General features: G+C 42.1%; 1 protein-coding gene across 1 annotated transcript in view; it reads left to right on the top strand.

Moving 5' to 3' along the window:
- Positions 1-5,251: 5,251 nt before the first annotated feature.
- nkx2.2a (NK2 homeobox 2a) overlaps positions 5,252-16,606 on the top strand; it is a gene marked incomplete at both ends in the record, with an annotated part of 16,472 nt that continues 5,117 nt past the window's right edge. Inside the window, 1 exon segment of the mRNA XM_083632772.1 lies at positions 5,252-5,292. Coding sequence (XP_083488898.1) covers positions 5,252-5,292 — 41 coding nt within the window.

Genomic DNA, 16,606 nt, shown 5'->3' with positions numbered 1-16,606 from the left:
AGGCCATGATAAATGAAGGCTCATATAAAACATATTTAGTGTGAAGAATGGCTGGAGATGAATTGCACACTGATACAAACTCATGATAAAGAACAGTGAGAGCCACTAGAGGAATTAATAATGTGCTATTCATTTTGAAGTGATTTTGCTGGTTAATAAAAGAGCACAAATTAAAAATATATTTATTGTAGAAAGACGTCTGGGGATATTACCCCCCTGTCCCCACACTCCCATCCGCACCCAATCTAATCGCTCCCCATCTCTCTCTCTAGTTTGAAGCTGAACCTATCAAGTCCTCAGTCTTCCTCTCCATCACTGGCAACTCTCGGTGTATTTCAGTGTCTGTAACTGGGTTGATTTAGTATATGATTTCATTTCACAGCATCCATCACAGCTTGGCCTGTGAGGGAATGCGGACTATAGAGTCAGAGCATCGTTCATGTTGTTGTTTGGGCCAGAGTGCTGAGACGTGGGCCCATAACATATGCTATGGCAAAGATAAATTACCAGTGGGGTAATATTCATCAGACTCTGGTCTATGTACTAGAAATAAATGTTTCTTCAAAGGGGGAGGATTGCAGTTTCATACTGTATCTCTCTTAATGTTGCAGCAACCTTGATGAGAGTCAAAGCAGCAGAAACAAAGAAAAATGCAGCCAAGCACCTAGCAATCACTTGCGTAGTGTCACTGAATGTTAAGGAAAATCGTGCTCAAGTGGTAGACCCTTTATGATGATGATGGTCAAGGACTATAAGTTTGTACAGAATCGGAGAATATGAAAATATATGCAGTCCTCTTTTGGCTCAAAGAGAGACGGTTGAATTTCCCGGACACAAGTCCCAACACAATTTCTATAGCCTATTTGCAGCTAAGCTCTTTGGTCATTCTGTTCACTTGTACCATCTAACCAAGATTGAAGGTACATCAGTTGTACAAAGACTCCATGGGTTAGCTGCATCTGAAGGGGAACAATGGCTACCTCCATCCTCAGGTGGCTTATGAGATGTGGACCCCCTCAAACGCTACCCCTCGCCTCTCTGTTGCTCAGGGTGATGCGCATGGAGAGCAAGGGCGACGACATACAAATTTGAATGATAAAAGTGCCAAGCTAATGAGAAAATGTAAATGAGACCAACGACAGGCAGACAGTGGCCTCTATTTGATGAACAAAAATGGAGAACCGGGCCAAATGATCCCAGGATCACGCTCGCTTTGACACCTGGGAGATGGATGAAGTAGAAGCCATTGTTTTCCTGGATGCAGATACAGAGGGGGCACTGCAGAGGACAGATGAAGCCCATTGGTACAGGTGACCCCATGTTGGCAGAAGAAGAGGGCAGATCAAACAAGGGGTCCAAAGGGCTTGAGCAGTTCCCAATCTCTGCGAGTATTCCCCATGACACTGATTCTGGTGACACAGACCCCAGGGAGGAGTAACAAAAATAGTATATTGCTTAAAATACTATAAAGGACAATACAACTTATGTGTGCTATCGGAACAGGCTTTAATACCTTGTTAGGAGGTAATATTTTACTGCTCTGCTTGTTTGTTTGTTTTTTCATTCTTTAGATGTTCAGTAGCCACTTTGTGCTGATTGAACTCTTTTCATAGGGTTCTGCCAATGGTTTCTGGGCAGCACTCTGTGTTATTTCAATAAGTTCAGTCCAGGTAAGAAACATTTCAATTCTTATGTCAAAAACATTTCAATTTGTAATAACAACTATGTCAAATACAATGTTATCCTTTATTTACATTATAGGTAAAATGGGAAAACTTGCACAAATATGTCTACAGTATGTTGTCGATCTGTATAAAGGTCATTTCAGAGCACAAGTCATGTTAGCTTAGCTTATTTTATATATATATATAATAAGCTAGACTCTGGTAACTGGTGGGTTGTGATGATAAATCTGATGATGTTTATCATCATAATTTGTCATTTTGCTTTGAAGCTATAGAACATAATTTGTGTGCTTTGGGACTACTCGTCTCACAGCTTCTGTGCCAGTGGTTTAAGAGACTGTGCACAGTAGAATCATTACACCCACCTGATGAATAAGAAATTACACGTTTGTTTCCACACTTTTGACATTCTGTACTGTCTGCAGCCATCAGCGTCAAGTCACTGCACTGACATGTGAAATGAACAAGTCTTCATACAGAATACTGCCTGGTAAAATTGGCCTTGCAACAAGGAGGCTGCGTAAATCAGGGTGTATTTACTAAAATGTTAGTTTATCTCTTTAATATAGCCTGATGCAAATTATGTGTTGGTATTGTAAAATGGTTATGAAATCAACATGATTAGGGAGTCTAAGTGAGTGGGAAGAGTACGCTTACAGAATCAGAGCAATTTATTAGTCAAAGTAGCAAGTGCTTATAGAATTCACCCACTATAACTGTGAATAAGGGAGATGAAGGAAGAATAAAGAAAACCAAGCAGTGGTATATACAGCCTCCTGGAGATGCACGTCGTCCGTAATCACCTGCTAGTTCCGGACGTGGGGAGGGTTGAGCTCTTGTCGACCTCTCAGAAGACGTCCTAGCAACACCCGCTGTCCTTATCCCTCTGGACACCCACACACTGTTGCTCCTCTCTCCCACCTCCCCCAGGCCTCCCACCCAGACCCTCAGTCCTTGGAGAAGACCCCAGGCCAATGGTGAACAAGGAGGCTCCTGAATGGAGCCTGGCCTGCCCTTTGTCTGGCCCTACTGCAGAGTCCCTTTATTTACACAGTCTTTAACGCTGTATGTTTTCTTGTCTCTTAATTGCATTGGCCTTTGCTACCCCTCGGTCAATCAATACCTCCTCCCCAATGACATGAGCAGCTCTATTCAGCCAGGCCTTCCCAGGTGATGGCTGCTTCGTGGGAGAGTTGGTGGGAAAGAGCCTTGTCCGCGCTCCAACTCCTCAACCCAGAATGGACATTGTAAGTGCAAATCTTCGCCCACGGTTCTCCTTCCTCCTTCTCCTATCTATCTATCTATCTATCTATCTATCTATCTATCTATCTATCTATCTATCTATCTATCTATCTATCTATCTATCTATCTATCTATCTATCTATCTATCTATCCATCCATCCCTCCATCCATCATCCATCTGTTTCTTTGTACTTCTGACGATGTATTCTCTTGCATCATGTAATAGAAAAACAAAACAGACAGGACCAATTGGACTGACTCACTGATGCAGTCATCTGGATGTGTGGAAGGGGGAGAGGGTCTTGTGTTCCTTGGCTGCTTTTCAACAGGCCAATGCTGGCCTCTGGAGTCCATAGGTCATAGGTAAGCTCCATAGATAGGCTCATTGCATGCTAAGTCTGGCTGGTACTACAATCACCATCCCAAACAATTTTGCTGACCCGCCTTGACTCTGGAAGAGAGCAGTAGAGAGAGAGAGAGAGAGAGAGAGAGAGAGATAGAGTTGACATGCCTTTAGCACTCCTGACTGAGTGTGTGTGACCAAGCACATTAATCATAAGAGGTCTAACCCTCTCCTGTGTCCAATTCAGCGATGATTCTCTAGTGCAGCACTATGACAATGTTTAGACAGAGCAGGACGTAATTATCTTTTTGTGTACTTTAATAAGGAGACATCCGAGTGTTCAGATGACAGGGGCACACAGACTACAAAAGTATGGTACAATGATATTATCCCCTCCATTCTATGCAATTAAAACATAAATAATTAAATGCCACTAACTAACATAACTGGTATGCAAATTTGGCGATTTAGCGAGTTGAAGAACACAGGGATTTTTCCCCCTCCAAATGGGGACCATTTAAAGTTGACCTTTGGAAATGTTATTTTGAATGCAATGTGATGGCGCTGTTTAATTTGAAGAGGTACTTATCTCAAAGTCAACATCTTACTTCTGTTTTCCTGATGCACACTCGGTCACCATATATTAGCCGGTAGCCTGGCAACCACAAGAGTAGAGCTGTACCAAATGGATATGTTTGCAATATGACAGGCCCGGTGTGCTCCTCACCGCTGACCCCGCCTGCCATTTTGTTTCTGTCCTGTGAAGGTGTCAGTGATAAACGTTACCTTGTCTCAGCAGGTGTGCCTGGATGGAGGGCCCTGCCGCACGGAGGGGGTCACCAACCCCACAGTGTTACCCCCATTTATTTGAATAATGGCCCATTAGGGCTGGATATCCAATGTTAAAGTAGCTGTATGTGTCTCCCAGATAAAAGACATAATTACCTGAGAGAGGGAGGATGTGTTGGTGCACACTCTTCCTCAGCTGGGCTCCAGGGCTCAGAATTAACACACACTTCCACCATTAGGTGGCGACAGAGAGAGGACTAGGGGTGAAGGCCCAGTCTAAGCTCCAGGGCTGCAGTAATGGCACACAAACACTGCCCTAATATGTCATGTAAACAAGCCGACATTGTACAGTCAAATGGAATCACCAAGCAAATTACACAGCAGACAGACATGACAATTTATTTGAAACTTTTAGATTGTAGCAACCTTGCTGAAGCACTGGACAAGAAGCGCAGTGTGCAGTGTGTGCAGTAGATTCACAAGTTGTGAATGTGTTGAGACCTAATCAAAGCTTGTCCTTTTTGAGTTATGATGTAGTCACTGTTTCAATTTCAAATGTATTCACTTTGCTCATTCCATTTCAAGAATGAAGGCTTCACTAAAACGATTTACGTTTTTAAACTATTTTCTGCCAATTGCTGTTCACGTTGAATTGCATGGTATCATGGTGAACAGATTAATGGCAATTTGTAAACCTTTGGCTCACTAAGAGACACAGAAGTTGTCCTTTTTGCTCTGCATTGTCGCTCCTTTTGCCTTTCGAAATCCTAGTTCAAGAGAGTCTTGCCAATTTGGATAGGACCCACATTTAATGTGGAGTGGTATTCATATGAACCAAAAAGATTGCCAATTAAGATGAGTTCTTTATCGTTTATTTGCCCTTGGGGTTTTATTCCTCAATTGCTATCACCTTATAAAAGCATCTTTCAGTGCAAAGAATAGAAAGCCCATTTTCATGACCTCCTCTAATGCATTTCCATCCATCTTCACTGCCTCGAGAAAAGTTTTCACCTCTCTTCACAAAACACGTTAATTGCCATCGCGGGCCCAGTGTAAGGAGAATATCTACAAGTTAATTATTCAATGGCAGCCCATCTGCAGAAAGCCACATTGAAATGACTAAATAGTGTTTTCTCCTTCCCGTCTTTTATTTTGGACACACTGTTCATCAAAAGGCTTCACAAATGTGCAGATGGGTAAGCCTTGTGTCTGCAAGGAGCAGCCTGGTTCAAGGTGAGTGTTCCATGCCCCCGAGCACTTCTGTTCCTCCCCATTGTGTTGTGTAGGTTACATATCCTGATGGGATGCTCACTGTACTCAAAATTAGGACTTTCCATGCACACACACACACACACATACACACACACACACACACACACACACACACACACACACACACACACACACACACACACACACACACACACACACACACACACACACACACACACACACACACACACACACACACACACACACACACACTGCACACAGCTACAAAGCCATACACACCAACAGCAAATAAGCTTGGCCTTCAGTCAGTGTCTGGCCAGATTGGTCGTAATTACTAATTTCAGAGACATCTGATGCTAAGGAATAGTGCTCAACACACTATGAAACCAACATTGAAACTTACACATCAGATCTCAATTCTATATGATTGGATAGAGCCAATAATCAATTTTAATAATTTTTGTGCAATCAGAGGTTTGATTTGACAATGGTAAAAACCCAATGGCAGTGTGATGTCACTCAAAGAAACCAATCATAATGCAAATGAATACAACATACCATATGGGTTCTATATTACTGTAATACTATTCAATGACTCGTCGTCATAGAAGAAATCATGGCTGTAATTATCAGGGTGGGCTTTGTCATAAATGCCCTTAGAACTTGATGCTGTTTGATCTTACTTTGAGTGAAGCATTTGATAAGATACCTAATTATATTAATGAACAAAGAACATGAGCATTCTCCTACCTTCAAAGTGAGTTGGATAGACGCCTCTCAAGGCACTTTTCAATTGTAGTTTATGAGGTAAAGTGGATGCGAAGGATGTGTTTTCTATATCAGGCCCATTCTTCACTATGAATGTTCAGGGGAAAAAAAATATTTCTTATGTTCTTCAAAACATTAGAACTATGGCCAATCCTCAGCTCAGAATTTTAAACATATTCTGTAAACTGAGTGTTAATTTAAGATGTTTCAAGTAGTAAGTGATATTTATTATTTACTTGACATACTACTCTTTGTAAGTAAATCTAGCCCTGGCCCTAACCCAAACTACCAGGGTTTCCAAATTGTAGTCCTTTGTTGCATACAAAAATCATCCTGATTTCACTGCAATATTCTGTGAAACGATATCTTTGTTAATCTGTATTCTATAATCTGTATTCATACACCGTATCTAAACGTTGCTTGCATTGGATGCAACTTCAATAGTATGCTGAAGTATATAGGCTGCAAATGGGACAGGGAAATGTGAGCTGTTGTGATGCACGCTGCACATCTCCAGCACACGGAGATGTGTGCTCCTACTGCTGTAGGAGCCAAATTTGGTCTGGTCATATTTCATGTGTAATGCTTTGTATGTCCTTGGGGTGTCGCTGTGCCATATTACCTGGGCGCAGGTGCTCTATATAATGTAGGTACTGGCTTCACTGTGGTTCACCAGGTGTTTGACCCCGGGAGGGCAAAGGGGTTTCTGACCGCTTCGCTGCTGTGGCGGTAACATTTGTTTGGTGTGCTCTGCTTTTTGCATTTTGGACAAGGACATGGACTGTATTGACATTCGTGCACTGGAGCAATAAATATATTGTCTTCGCTTCCATGGTTTTTCTATGCAACACACAACAAGATGGTATGGTATTGAACATCAACATAGCAAGGGCATCAGCCAAGCTATCCGGGGGAAAGACAAGTCAGTAGCTTTACAGTATCAGGCTGGAAAGACAAGTCAGTAGCTTTACAGTATCAGGCTGGGCTCCTTTAAGACAAGTCAGTAGCTTTACAGTATCAGGCTGGGCTCCTTTAAGACAAGTCAGTAGCTTTACAGTATCAGGCTGGGCTCCTTTAACAACTGTTGTGATGCACGCTGCACATCTCCAGCACGCGGGCGATACTGAGTTAATCTATCATGCAGGTTCCCAAGTTAAAGTGGTTGAGCAGCAAAAGCTCACTGAGCATTGGAGTAGGCTCTTACAGTACCATTATTGTGATAATTGCTGTTTCCCATCTCTGTCACATTGTGTACCTTGTTGAATTACATGCACATGTTGACAATACTGACAGCAGAAGATCTTACTGTAAAGAGGTATAGTACACCATAGCACCATAATTTGACTATGTTTTGTTGTCCCAGTAAAAAGACAGCAATTCTTGAATAAACTCTGCCAGAGGGACCTTATACACGATGTATTTTTCAGCAAGATACATTTGTAAAAGAAAATGTTTGTCCTTGAGACATCCCTTCTCTATTTCGATATGTGCCTCAGGTAAATAATAGAGGTTTTGTCCATACGATGCTATATAAGGGTTATATTCTTTCTTCCCTACTTCACTATGGACCTATTGCTGAAGGTAACAGTCAATATCTTACCCTTGCAAAGCCTTTGAATGTTTCCTCCAAAGCACGCCTGTGTGGTTGGAGTGAAGGCAAAGACAAGCTCACCTGCCCTTGAACGATCTGGCCTTGACTCACGCTGCCATTTATTGTTTCAACAAAATGGAGGAGGTGTTGAAAGACTGAAGAAGCAGCCTCTCTGTGTGTTGCTCTCTCCATTCCTTCCTTAAGTTCTCTCTTCTTATGGCACATAGCTTCACTCGAATCAATAAAGATCCACAGATTGATGTTCCCTGGCTACCTTGAGAGACCATCACAGTCCTTCCATTTTGCTACGACAAGCTTGCTTTTGCTTCTCTACCTGTTTCAAAGGCCTCTCCAACGGAGAGCGCTTCATTGTTGAGATGGTCATAACTGTGACTTGATACTGCTCCTCTGCTTTCACCTTGGAAGATGGCTATTGTCCATCTTAATGGAACTGACTGTGCCAGGTGACCTTCTCGCTTATTACAGTGAAATACAACTACACAATGCTCCCTCCATATATGCAGTATTGAACACAGCGAAGTAAGCAGCTCCATAGACATGGATCTGATCCCATACCTAACAATTTGTTCAGGCGTTAAGGATGCATCCAATTTATTCATGTATAAATTCGCTCCTGCATTAGTGGCAATAGCCACCATATTTGTGGCTCTTTCTAATGATGTCTCAATCAACTAGTTACATGCAGTGGTATGCACAGACTCTGAAACATGCAGGTGCAAAATTCAATGTCTGGACTGTCTTGGCAGCCATGACATTTTTTTAAATCTGCTTTTAAAAACTCAATTTTGCACAGTGGCATATAATGTACATAATGCTTTCAAGGGACAAAAGAGGGTACTCTTGCATTTCTGACCTCTCATTGAGATTACTATAATCAAATCTAAAAATATATAAAACTTGGGCAAAAACTGTGCCCGCCAAAGCGTGGTGAACTTTCTGTGGACCAACCAACTGACCAACCATACAACAAAGTGACTTATAGAGCTGCTGGTTTGAGTTAAAAATATATATCATTTTAGAATTAAATGGAATATGAAATTGACCAACTTTGGAATACTAGGAATCTCGCGCGCGCTACGCACGCTCGATTCCTAGGGTGGAGACTCTGGAGATGCGCCATGGCTGCAGCTATGGAAATCTCCTGCTCTGCGGGCTCCCAAAATCGTGACTGACAGACAGACAGACAGACAGACAGACACCACCCACCCACCTAGGCGCCATCGTGCAACTGTGCGCCACGGCTCATACTACATCACAGTTGCTCGAGTGACATCACTGATGACATCACAGTTGCTCAAGTGACATCACTGAAGGCATCACTGATGACATCACAATTGCTCAAGTGACATCACTGATGTTATCACTGATGACATCACTTCTGTCACAAATCGTGACTGACACCGCTCGGACAGACAGGCAGAGCCCACTTAGCCAATTTGAACTAAGATTAGTAAATAGGGCTCTACTTGTAGTTTCCATTTTCCAGAAGCTAAGGAAAAAATCAACAAATCGAAAGTCGGCGGTCGGAGGCAGCGGCGCAGCGCGGTAAGACACACGAACACAATCCATCAACTGAGCATGCAAACACCATGTCATACCCACTGATGATGATGTCATACCCACTGATGATGTCATGCCCCACAATCATCATGGGTGCTGTCATACCCACTAATGATGATGTCATACCCACTGATGATGTCATGCCCCACAATCATCATCTGATGTCATACCCGCTGATGATGTTATGCCCCACATTCGTCAAGCGGTGGCCAGTGGTGACCATGATGATGTCAACTGAACATGCTCAGAATGTCGAGTGGTGGCCAGTGTTGACTGATGATGTCATACCCACTGATGATGTCATTCCCCACAATCGTTGAGTGGTCACCAGAGCATGCTCAGCCTGGTGGCCAGTGGATGTGGTGTATAAAGTACTCGAAAGCCATACTTGAGTAAGTACAGATATCTTACCAGAAAAGACTTTGGTAAAAGTTATGTCGCCTATTAGAAAATTATTTGAGTAAAATAAAAGTCTTAAAGTAACTGATATTTTCTGTACAAAAATCAAAAGTATCAAAAGTAATTTTCTTATATTATGTACTTAAATATTGAAAGTAAAAATACAAGTAAATGCTATTCATAAAAAAGCAAGCAAAATACATGAATGGAATGGGCTAGAGTGTTTGTTTGTTTGTGTTTTGTTTTAGATTTGATTATAGTCATCTCAATGAGAGGTCAAAAATGCAGCAAGAGTACCCTCTTTTGTCCCTTGAAAGCATTATGTACATTATCTGCCACTGTGCAAAATTGAGTTTTTAAAAGCAGATTTTCAAAAATGTCATGGCTGCCAAGACAGTCCAGACATTTAATTGTTCAGTGGAAATCTTCTTGAGTTTTATAGCATTTGGCAAACAATGTTATCGTGCATCACAGCAATACTTTAATATAGCAGAATACCCATCGCTGTGTGACTGGCCATTTAGTCAGGCCTCACTCACAGAGTTGGCATGCAGCCTCTCCTCTCTCTCCAAAGAGGGTTTTCATAGTCCTCTTCCCTGGCTGATTACAACTCCGCTCACCTGTGGGCTGCTCCACTCTGGGGCACTTGTTGGCTCCTCCAGTCTGGAGCTCTCCATGGTGCTGAACCCGTGTTCACACATTTTGGCGACTAATTAGCCATTTTTTGCCAATTTAGTCAGCCCTAATTACCAAATTCAAAACATATCTAGCTCTGTTAGGTCACCTGCAGGGTACTCTTTACACTTGCCGAAAGATTCAGCGCAATCACATGTAAAATGGCATAGCTGTGGCCGAACACAATTCTGCTCACTCACTCACTCACTCATCACACACTCACTCACTCACTCTCTCACACACACACACACACACGCACACACACACACACACACACACACACACACACACACACACACACACACACACACACACACACACACACACACACACACACACACACACACACACACACACACACACACACACACACACACACACACAGACACTTTGCATTCTTATTATAGGATGGCTGATATTCAGAACAAAAGTGAGTTTTATAGCGGTTGGCAAACAATGTTGGTGCATTACACCAATACTGCTATTTTAAAACTAGCGGAATACCCAGCCAGAACAAGTTAATGGTGTGAAAATAGATTTTTTATTTAAACGGCTGTGGTTTAAATTTGTGTTTCCAATTCCAGACCCTAATAGTTGCTTCCCAAATGCAGTTTTGCATCTCTCACAATTTTGGCAGTTTTTGCACAGATTATATAAGATAAGATAAGAAGAAGATAAGGAGGCAAGTGTGTTTTAATTTTATGGTGAGAATGAAAACATTATTGTGGCCTTAAATGCTCACTGCTGACCACATACTGCACATCTTATACATATCTTACACATAAATGAGAAAACCTATACTGTATATATGTATGTATGTATGTATGTAAGTATGTATCTCTCTCTCTCTCTCTCTCTGTTTCATTTTCCTCTGACACCGTCGGCCTGACAGCATTCATATTTGGCACCGGCAGTTGTTCCGAGCAGACGATGACAGGGTCAGATTTTTGACTTAAGTCATTGGGGCAGACTAATGGGCAAAAATGGCTCATCAGTGGCCAAAATGAGTGGACACAGGTTTAGCACCATGGAGAGCTCCATTCGTTAGCTACTGATGGAGCACACCTGACTGTGTAGTTGGAATCAGCCCGGGAAGTGGACTCTGAAAGCCCTCTGGGGAGAGAGAGGAGAGGCTGCATGCCAACTCTGTGAGTAAGGCCTGACTAAATGGCCAGTGATTGTGTGCTCCAACTGGTATCAGAATATAGTGGAAATACTGTGGTATAATACCCTTCAGACTGGCTATGTCCCTTTCAGCTAGAAGGGCAGGGGGAACTGCCACCCCCTTCACACGCCTATATGAATTGAGCAATAACTCTTTGTTATTTGAAGCTCAAGCTTTTTGAAGCTTACGACCTTGAGTCGGGCATTTTGTTCTGCATCCACATGCCACCGGGGCTCCAATGCTTATTTGCCAGCTACTGGAAGGGTTTTTTGGCCCTTAGCCTCTGATGCACGGATTACAAACTATATGAGATAGGAGAGCTATATGGCTCTCCAGGCTTTGCACTGGCCTTGCACTGGATGCTTTGTAGTGGCCCAGAGGTATTCAAACCTAAAGTTATTCATGACAAGTAAATACACACAAAGCAAGCAACTCATAATTCTGATATGTTGATGGAAATGCCAGACATTTCGTGAGTGCTCTAATGGAACTTTTTCACTCAACAAACACCTTGCCACATAGCTTACCACTTTCTCTTTGTTAGTTCCCTCGCCTCCTTTCTAGCAGGGCAGAAATGTTAAGACCGATCACCCTACACTCCAGAGCTCCTCAAATTCACAATGTGCCGTTGTCACACAAGAAATGATCATATTCACCAGTCTGTAGAGTCAGGCACTTTGTTGGAAAACAACTAAACGCTTCTCCTCTACTTTGCTTCACATCTCTTGAAGGGCCAAAAACACCCTTTCCGCTCCCTTGACACCAAGGGCCTGGTTCCCTAATGCTAAACCTCTGAAGTGCATGTATTTGTGGAGAAAGATTGCTATGCCTTTCAAATGGATAGGGCTAGCTATCATCATGTATGTGAACTACCCCTTGATCAGAAGTCTCAGCCGTAGAGTGAGTCCTCAGGTTTAATTAAACTTTTTTTTTTTTTCTGAAAGTGTATCTTCCATGAAAATCAACCCACCATTTGTGTGTGGAGAAGCTCTCCCCTCTTTGCGCTCTCCTCGAGTGGTCGATACATTAAAACTTGAACTGATTGATTTGAGAATGCCGTGCCATCAGTGTCCTTATGCAGCCGTTGACTACATCTGAAGTATCTTAGCCATCAAGCTTTAGGCCAGGGATTGATAATAGCTTGACCGGCAGGGCCTATCTTACCCATCCTTTTTCAGGAGGTCTTGTGTTTAGCCCCCGGAGCACTTCTGGACAATCTCAAACAGCACAAGAGCGGCTGAGTGGAAAGCTTTTTCTCATTCCCACCTCATGAATACATTCCAACTCTAACGAACTACTTTGGCTTAATGTGGAATTTCATACGAGGTATGAGGCCAATTTATTTATTTGTATTCCCAGCGTCTTAAGCAATACTCTTGAACGCAGCGATGGCAGGGAGGATAATCTCTGTCTTTCATCAGCAAAGTGGCCCTGCACAAAACCCATCAGTAATGTATTCGCTATTGATTGATGGTCGCTCCTGCAGCACTAGGCAACACCATTATTATCATGCATAGATTCCAGGCTGGCCACAATAAAATCATTGTGTCTTGATTCAAGTTGTCCACCCCCAAGGTGTCATAATAGCACAACTGGTGTTTGCTTCATGCTTTTTGCTCAACAATTACCGGCATTCCCCATCATCATCTTTACAACAACAACTGATGTACTTTGCCCCTTTGACACAATGTGAGATGTTTTCTATATACACAAGAATGTTGTCAGTAGGTGCAACAGGTGTAATGAAGTAGCCTAGGAGATTCAAGCCAGGCTTTAAACACCTAGGCCTGAAAACACATACAAGTAGGTGAATGCAGTAGCCTAATGTCGCTGTTAATTTCTTTTAATAGTTATATTTGAGGGGAAATTACATAATTCAAGCAGAATTGTTGAAAAGATAGTCCTATTTCTCACTTTGCACCCCCCCCCCCACACACACACACTAGCCTACCACAATTTTTGCCCAAGTGAGTTGTTTATAGTCTATTTAGACCTGTACCTTGTTATTTTGAGTATCATGTTGCTATTGAAGGAGTTATGTATCTGTTATATTGGGATAAACACTTAATAGGCTATTATTTAGAACTGAATAATTCACGTGAAGAAGGCAAAGCGTTAGATTTTAGTTGTAGTTCAGTGTGAAGATTTGGATTATTATGGTTGTTATTATTATTATTATTATTCAATCTAGATGTTGAAGTGAAAGGTAATAGCATAAAGCAGAACATTTTATTTTGTCCCTTAACAAATAATGTTTGTAAAGTGATATATTCCTTATTTAATTTAGCATCAAATACAGAATTATTATTATTATTGTTGTTGTTGTTGTTGTTGTTGTTGTTGTTGTTGTTGTTGTTGTTGTTGTTGTTGTTGTTGTTATGATTATTATTATTGGTGTTCATATTTGCACTATAGTGGGCTATTGCCCTTATAGGCCTAACTTATGATACAGATTGTGGAATTAACTTGTGATTTTCTGACTGCGTTAATAATTAATTTTTCCCTTATCGGCCTGCAGACCTAGCGTTGGCTGTTTCAGTGTCGACACATGTGGATCTATAGCCAACATTATGTGCCAGCAGAGATGACTGGGTCCTGAATCATTGTGAATTACTGTGACCTTGGTTATCAATCATTGTATCAGGGTATCTAATGTAAACGCAACTAACATGCCACATCTGCTCTTTGGACAATGTTGCTTCTTGGTTACCAAGCGATTTATTAGAGAGGCCAGTGTGAGGAATAATAGGTGGCAGCTAAGAAAAACCGGCGTAGCCTATTTTCCATATAGGAATAAAATCACTCTGAAACAGGTTCTGGAATATTTCCATTTACCAATCTTATGGAGTACACACCAGATATTTTCTTGTCTCAAAAATATCCAAAAGCGAGAAAACTAGTTGTGTCCGTTAAAAGCGCACGTCCACATGGTCATGGAGCTGTGTTTGCGCTCAGACCAATTTATGGCCGATGAACATATGGCCAATATTTTGTCTCACGTCATAGCAAGGGAAAACAAACACTATGCAATGTTAGCGAGTCAGCAAGAGCTCAGCCACTTGGCCAGCTATGCAAACGCACTTGGACAATATGAGGAGAGGAGCACTTGCTTTCTGGGTATATAAACCACATCAGGCTTATCTCTGCACGCACTCCTGACTCCCATTTGGAGATATTTCATTAACTCTCCGTGCTGTCTTAACGCTGCTAAACATCCAGCCCCCCTGCACTCTATAGGTAAGCGCAAATATGCTAGTTATGTCACTTTCCATAATAATATTTCAATTTTATTTTATTTTATAATGCATATTGCTTTGCTGTTATGTTGTGTTAGCGCATATTTTAAAATAATATATGGCTTTTAAACAGTTTTTGTTTTATAAAAACAGGGCAAATATTCACAGCTATATTGGCAGCCTGCTTCTCTAGCTTACTCACTGATCATTTACACACACACACACGCACGCACGCACGCACGCACGCACGCACGCACGCACGCACGCACGCACGCACGCACACACACACACACACACACACACACACACACACACACACACACACACACACACACACACACACACACACACACACACACACACACACACACGTGGGGATAGTGCTGGTAAGAGTTGGCCTGCACCATTATGTCTGAGCTGCATCACGTCAAGAAAACTGAGCTGTTTCATATTGGCTATTCTGACACTATAGCACGTTTAGAACAGTCATCGTGTTTCTCCAAAAGCCAACACAAACTCGCACATTTTATGATAGCCTACACTAACAGGTTTGTATAAACTAATAGGCTCATTCAGTCAAACCACGCATGATAGCCTACTTGAATTAAAACCCCCATGGACACGACACGCGTGTAATTGGCAGTGGTTTACATAGCCTAACTGTATTCCGGCCTATAGCTGAAATATGAAACAGAGCACCCACATGTCTGAAATATAAAGGATGCTGACTCCAGAGTATTTATTTATTTGCAACATTAGGCTACAGAAAATTCAAATTCGTCTATATGAGGACACAAAATAGCCACCCCCCTGTTGTTTCTTAATTTCGCCAGTAGAGACCGCTAGAGCACTACAGATGTCAACAGCTGTTAACGATATAACCACTCAAAACAGACCGCCTAACAAGGAGGACAAGTTGATCATACTTGTGCCATCTATGCGGTGCAGATTGGGTTTCCTGGAGGACTGATTTGTTTATTTATTCATTCATGTATTTGCTTCTTTACTTATTTATTTTTGGGGTGGGGGCTTAACTCAATTTGAAAGGTTCTACACCACAATAGTTGTTTGAATATCTGGAGAAATGTCAGATATTCAGCCCAGATCTCCCCCCTCTTTCAGTCAGTGTCACCAAGATATTGAAATGGGAAGTGATTATAAAATAATAAACGCTTTTCGTCTTACACAAAAAGATTAGGACGGTGGCACAGTGGCATGAAATTCACCGTTACAAATAAACTGGTGGTTTAACAAATGGAGGCACCTCCTCGGGGCAGGGGCTGCTATAATCTCGTGGTGACATGTTTAATCATTAGAGGAAAGGAGACGAATAAAGGCGTTTGGCCGGGAGGGAGAGGTGCTGGATCTCTGTAAAAACCAACGGGCAGCTCCGAAATGATTTGCACCCCCAAGCCAAGTCTCCCCGGGCCATGGCTTAGCCCCCATAAATAAACCGGACCCGGCTTTACCTGCATATTATATATAGCCTTTTAATCATAGAGGGAGGAAATCGCTCTTGTCACTCTGTACATTTATCATGGGCGCCCCGCGGCAGACGGGGTTACCTTTATCAAAGACCAAGTCCCTGCCGGAGGCGCCCAAAACACGCTGAAAACCAGCGATTAAAAGAAGGCAATGATCAACGTTATGGCTTCTCTGCGGCATTCTCATTTGTGCATTCAATCGAAAGATTTATTTAATCAAGAATATAAAAAGGCCTTTCTTCACTTGTTTGGGAACAATCGTGGGCATGCATGATTTTTTTTTGGGGGGGGGGGACTAGAAATGTGTCAGTGCATGGGTACCATTTTGGGTTAATCTGAAAATTAATTGTTTTTGGATGAGCCCATTCCGCCATAGCTTTGATTGAAAAGCTGTGATCAGAACATTTAAACCAGC

Source organism: Poromitra crassiceps (assembly GCF_964638095.1).
Source record: "Poromitra crassiceps genome assembly, chromosome: 3".
In the NCBI taxonomy this organism is placed as follows: domain Eukaryota; kingdom Metazoa; phylum Chordata; class Actinopteri; order Beryciformes; family Melamphaidae; genus Poromitra; species Poromitra crassiceps.
This window is presented reverse-complemented; position numbering and strand designations above follow the sequence as displayed.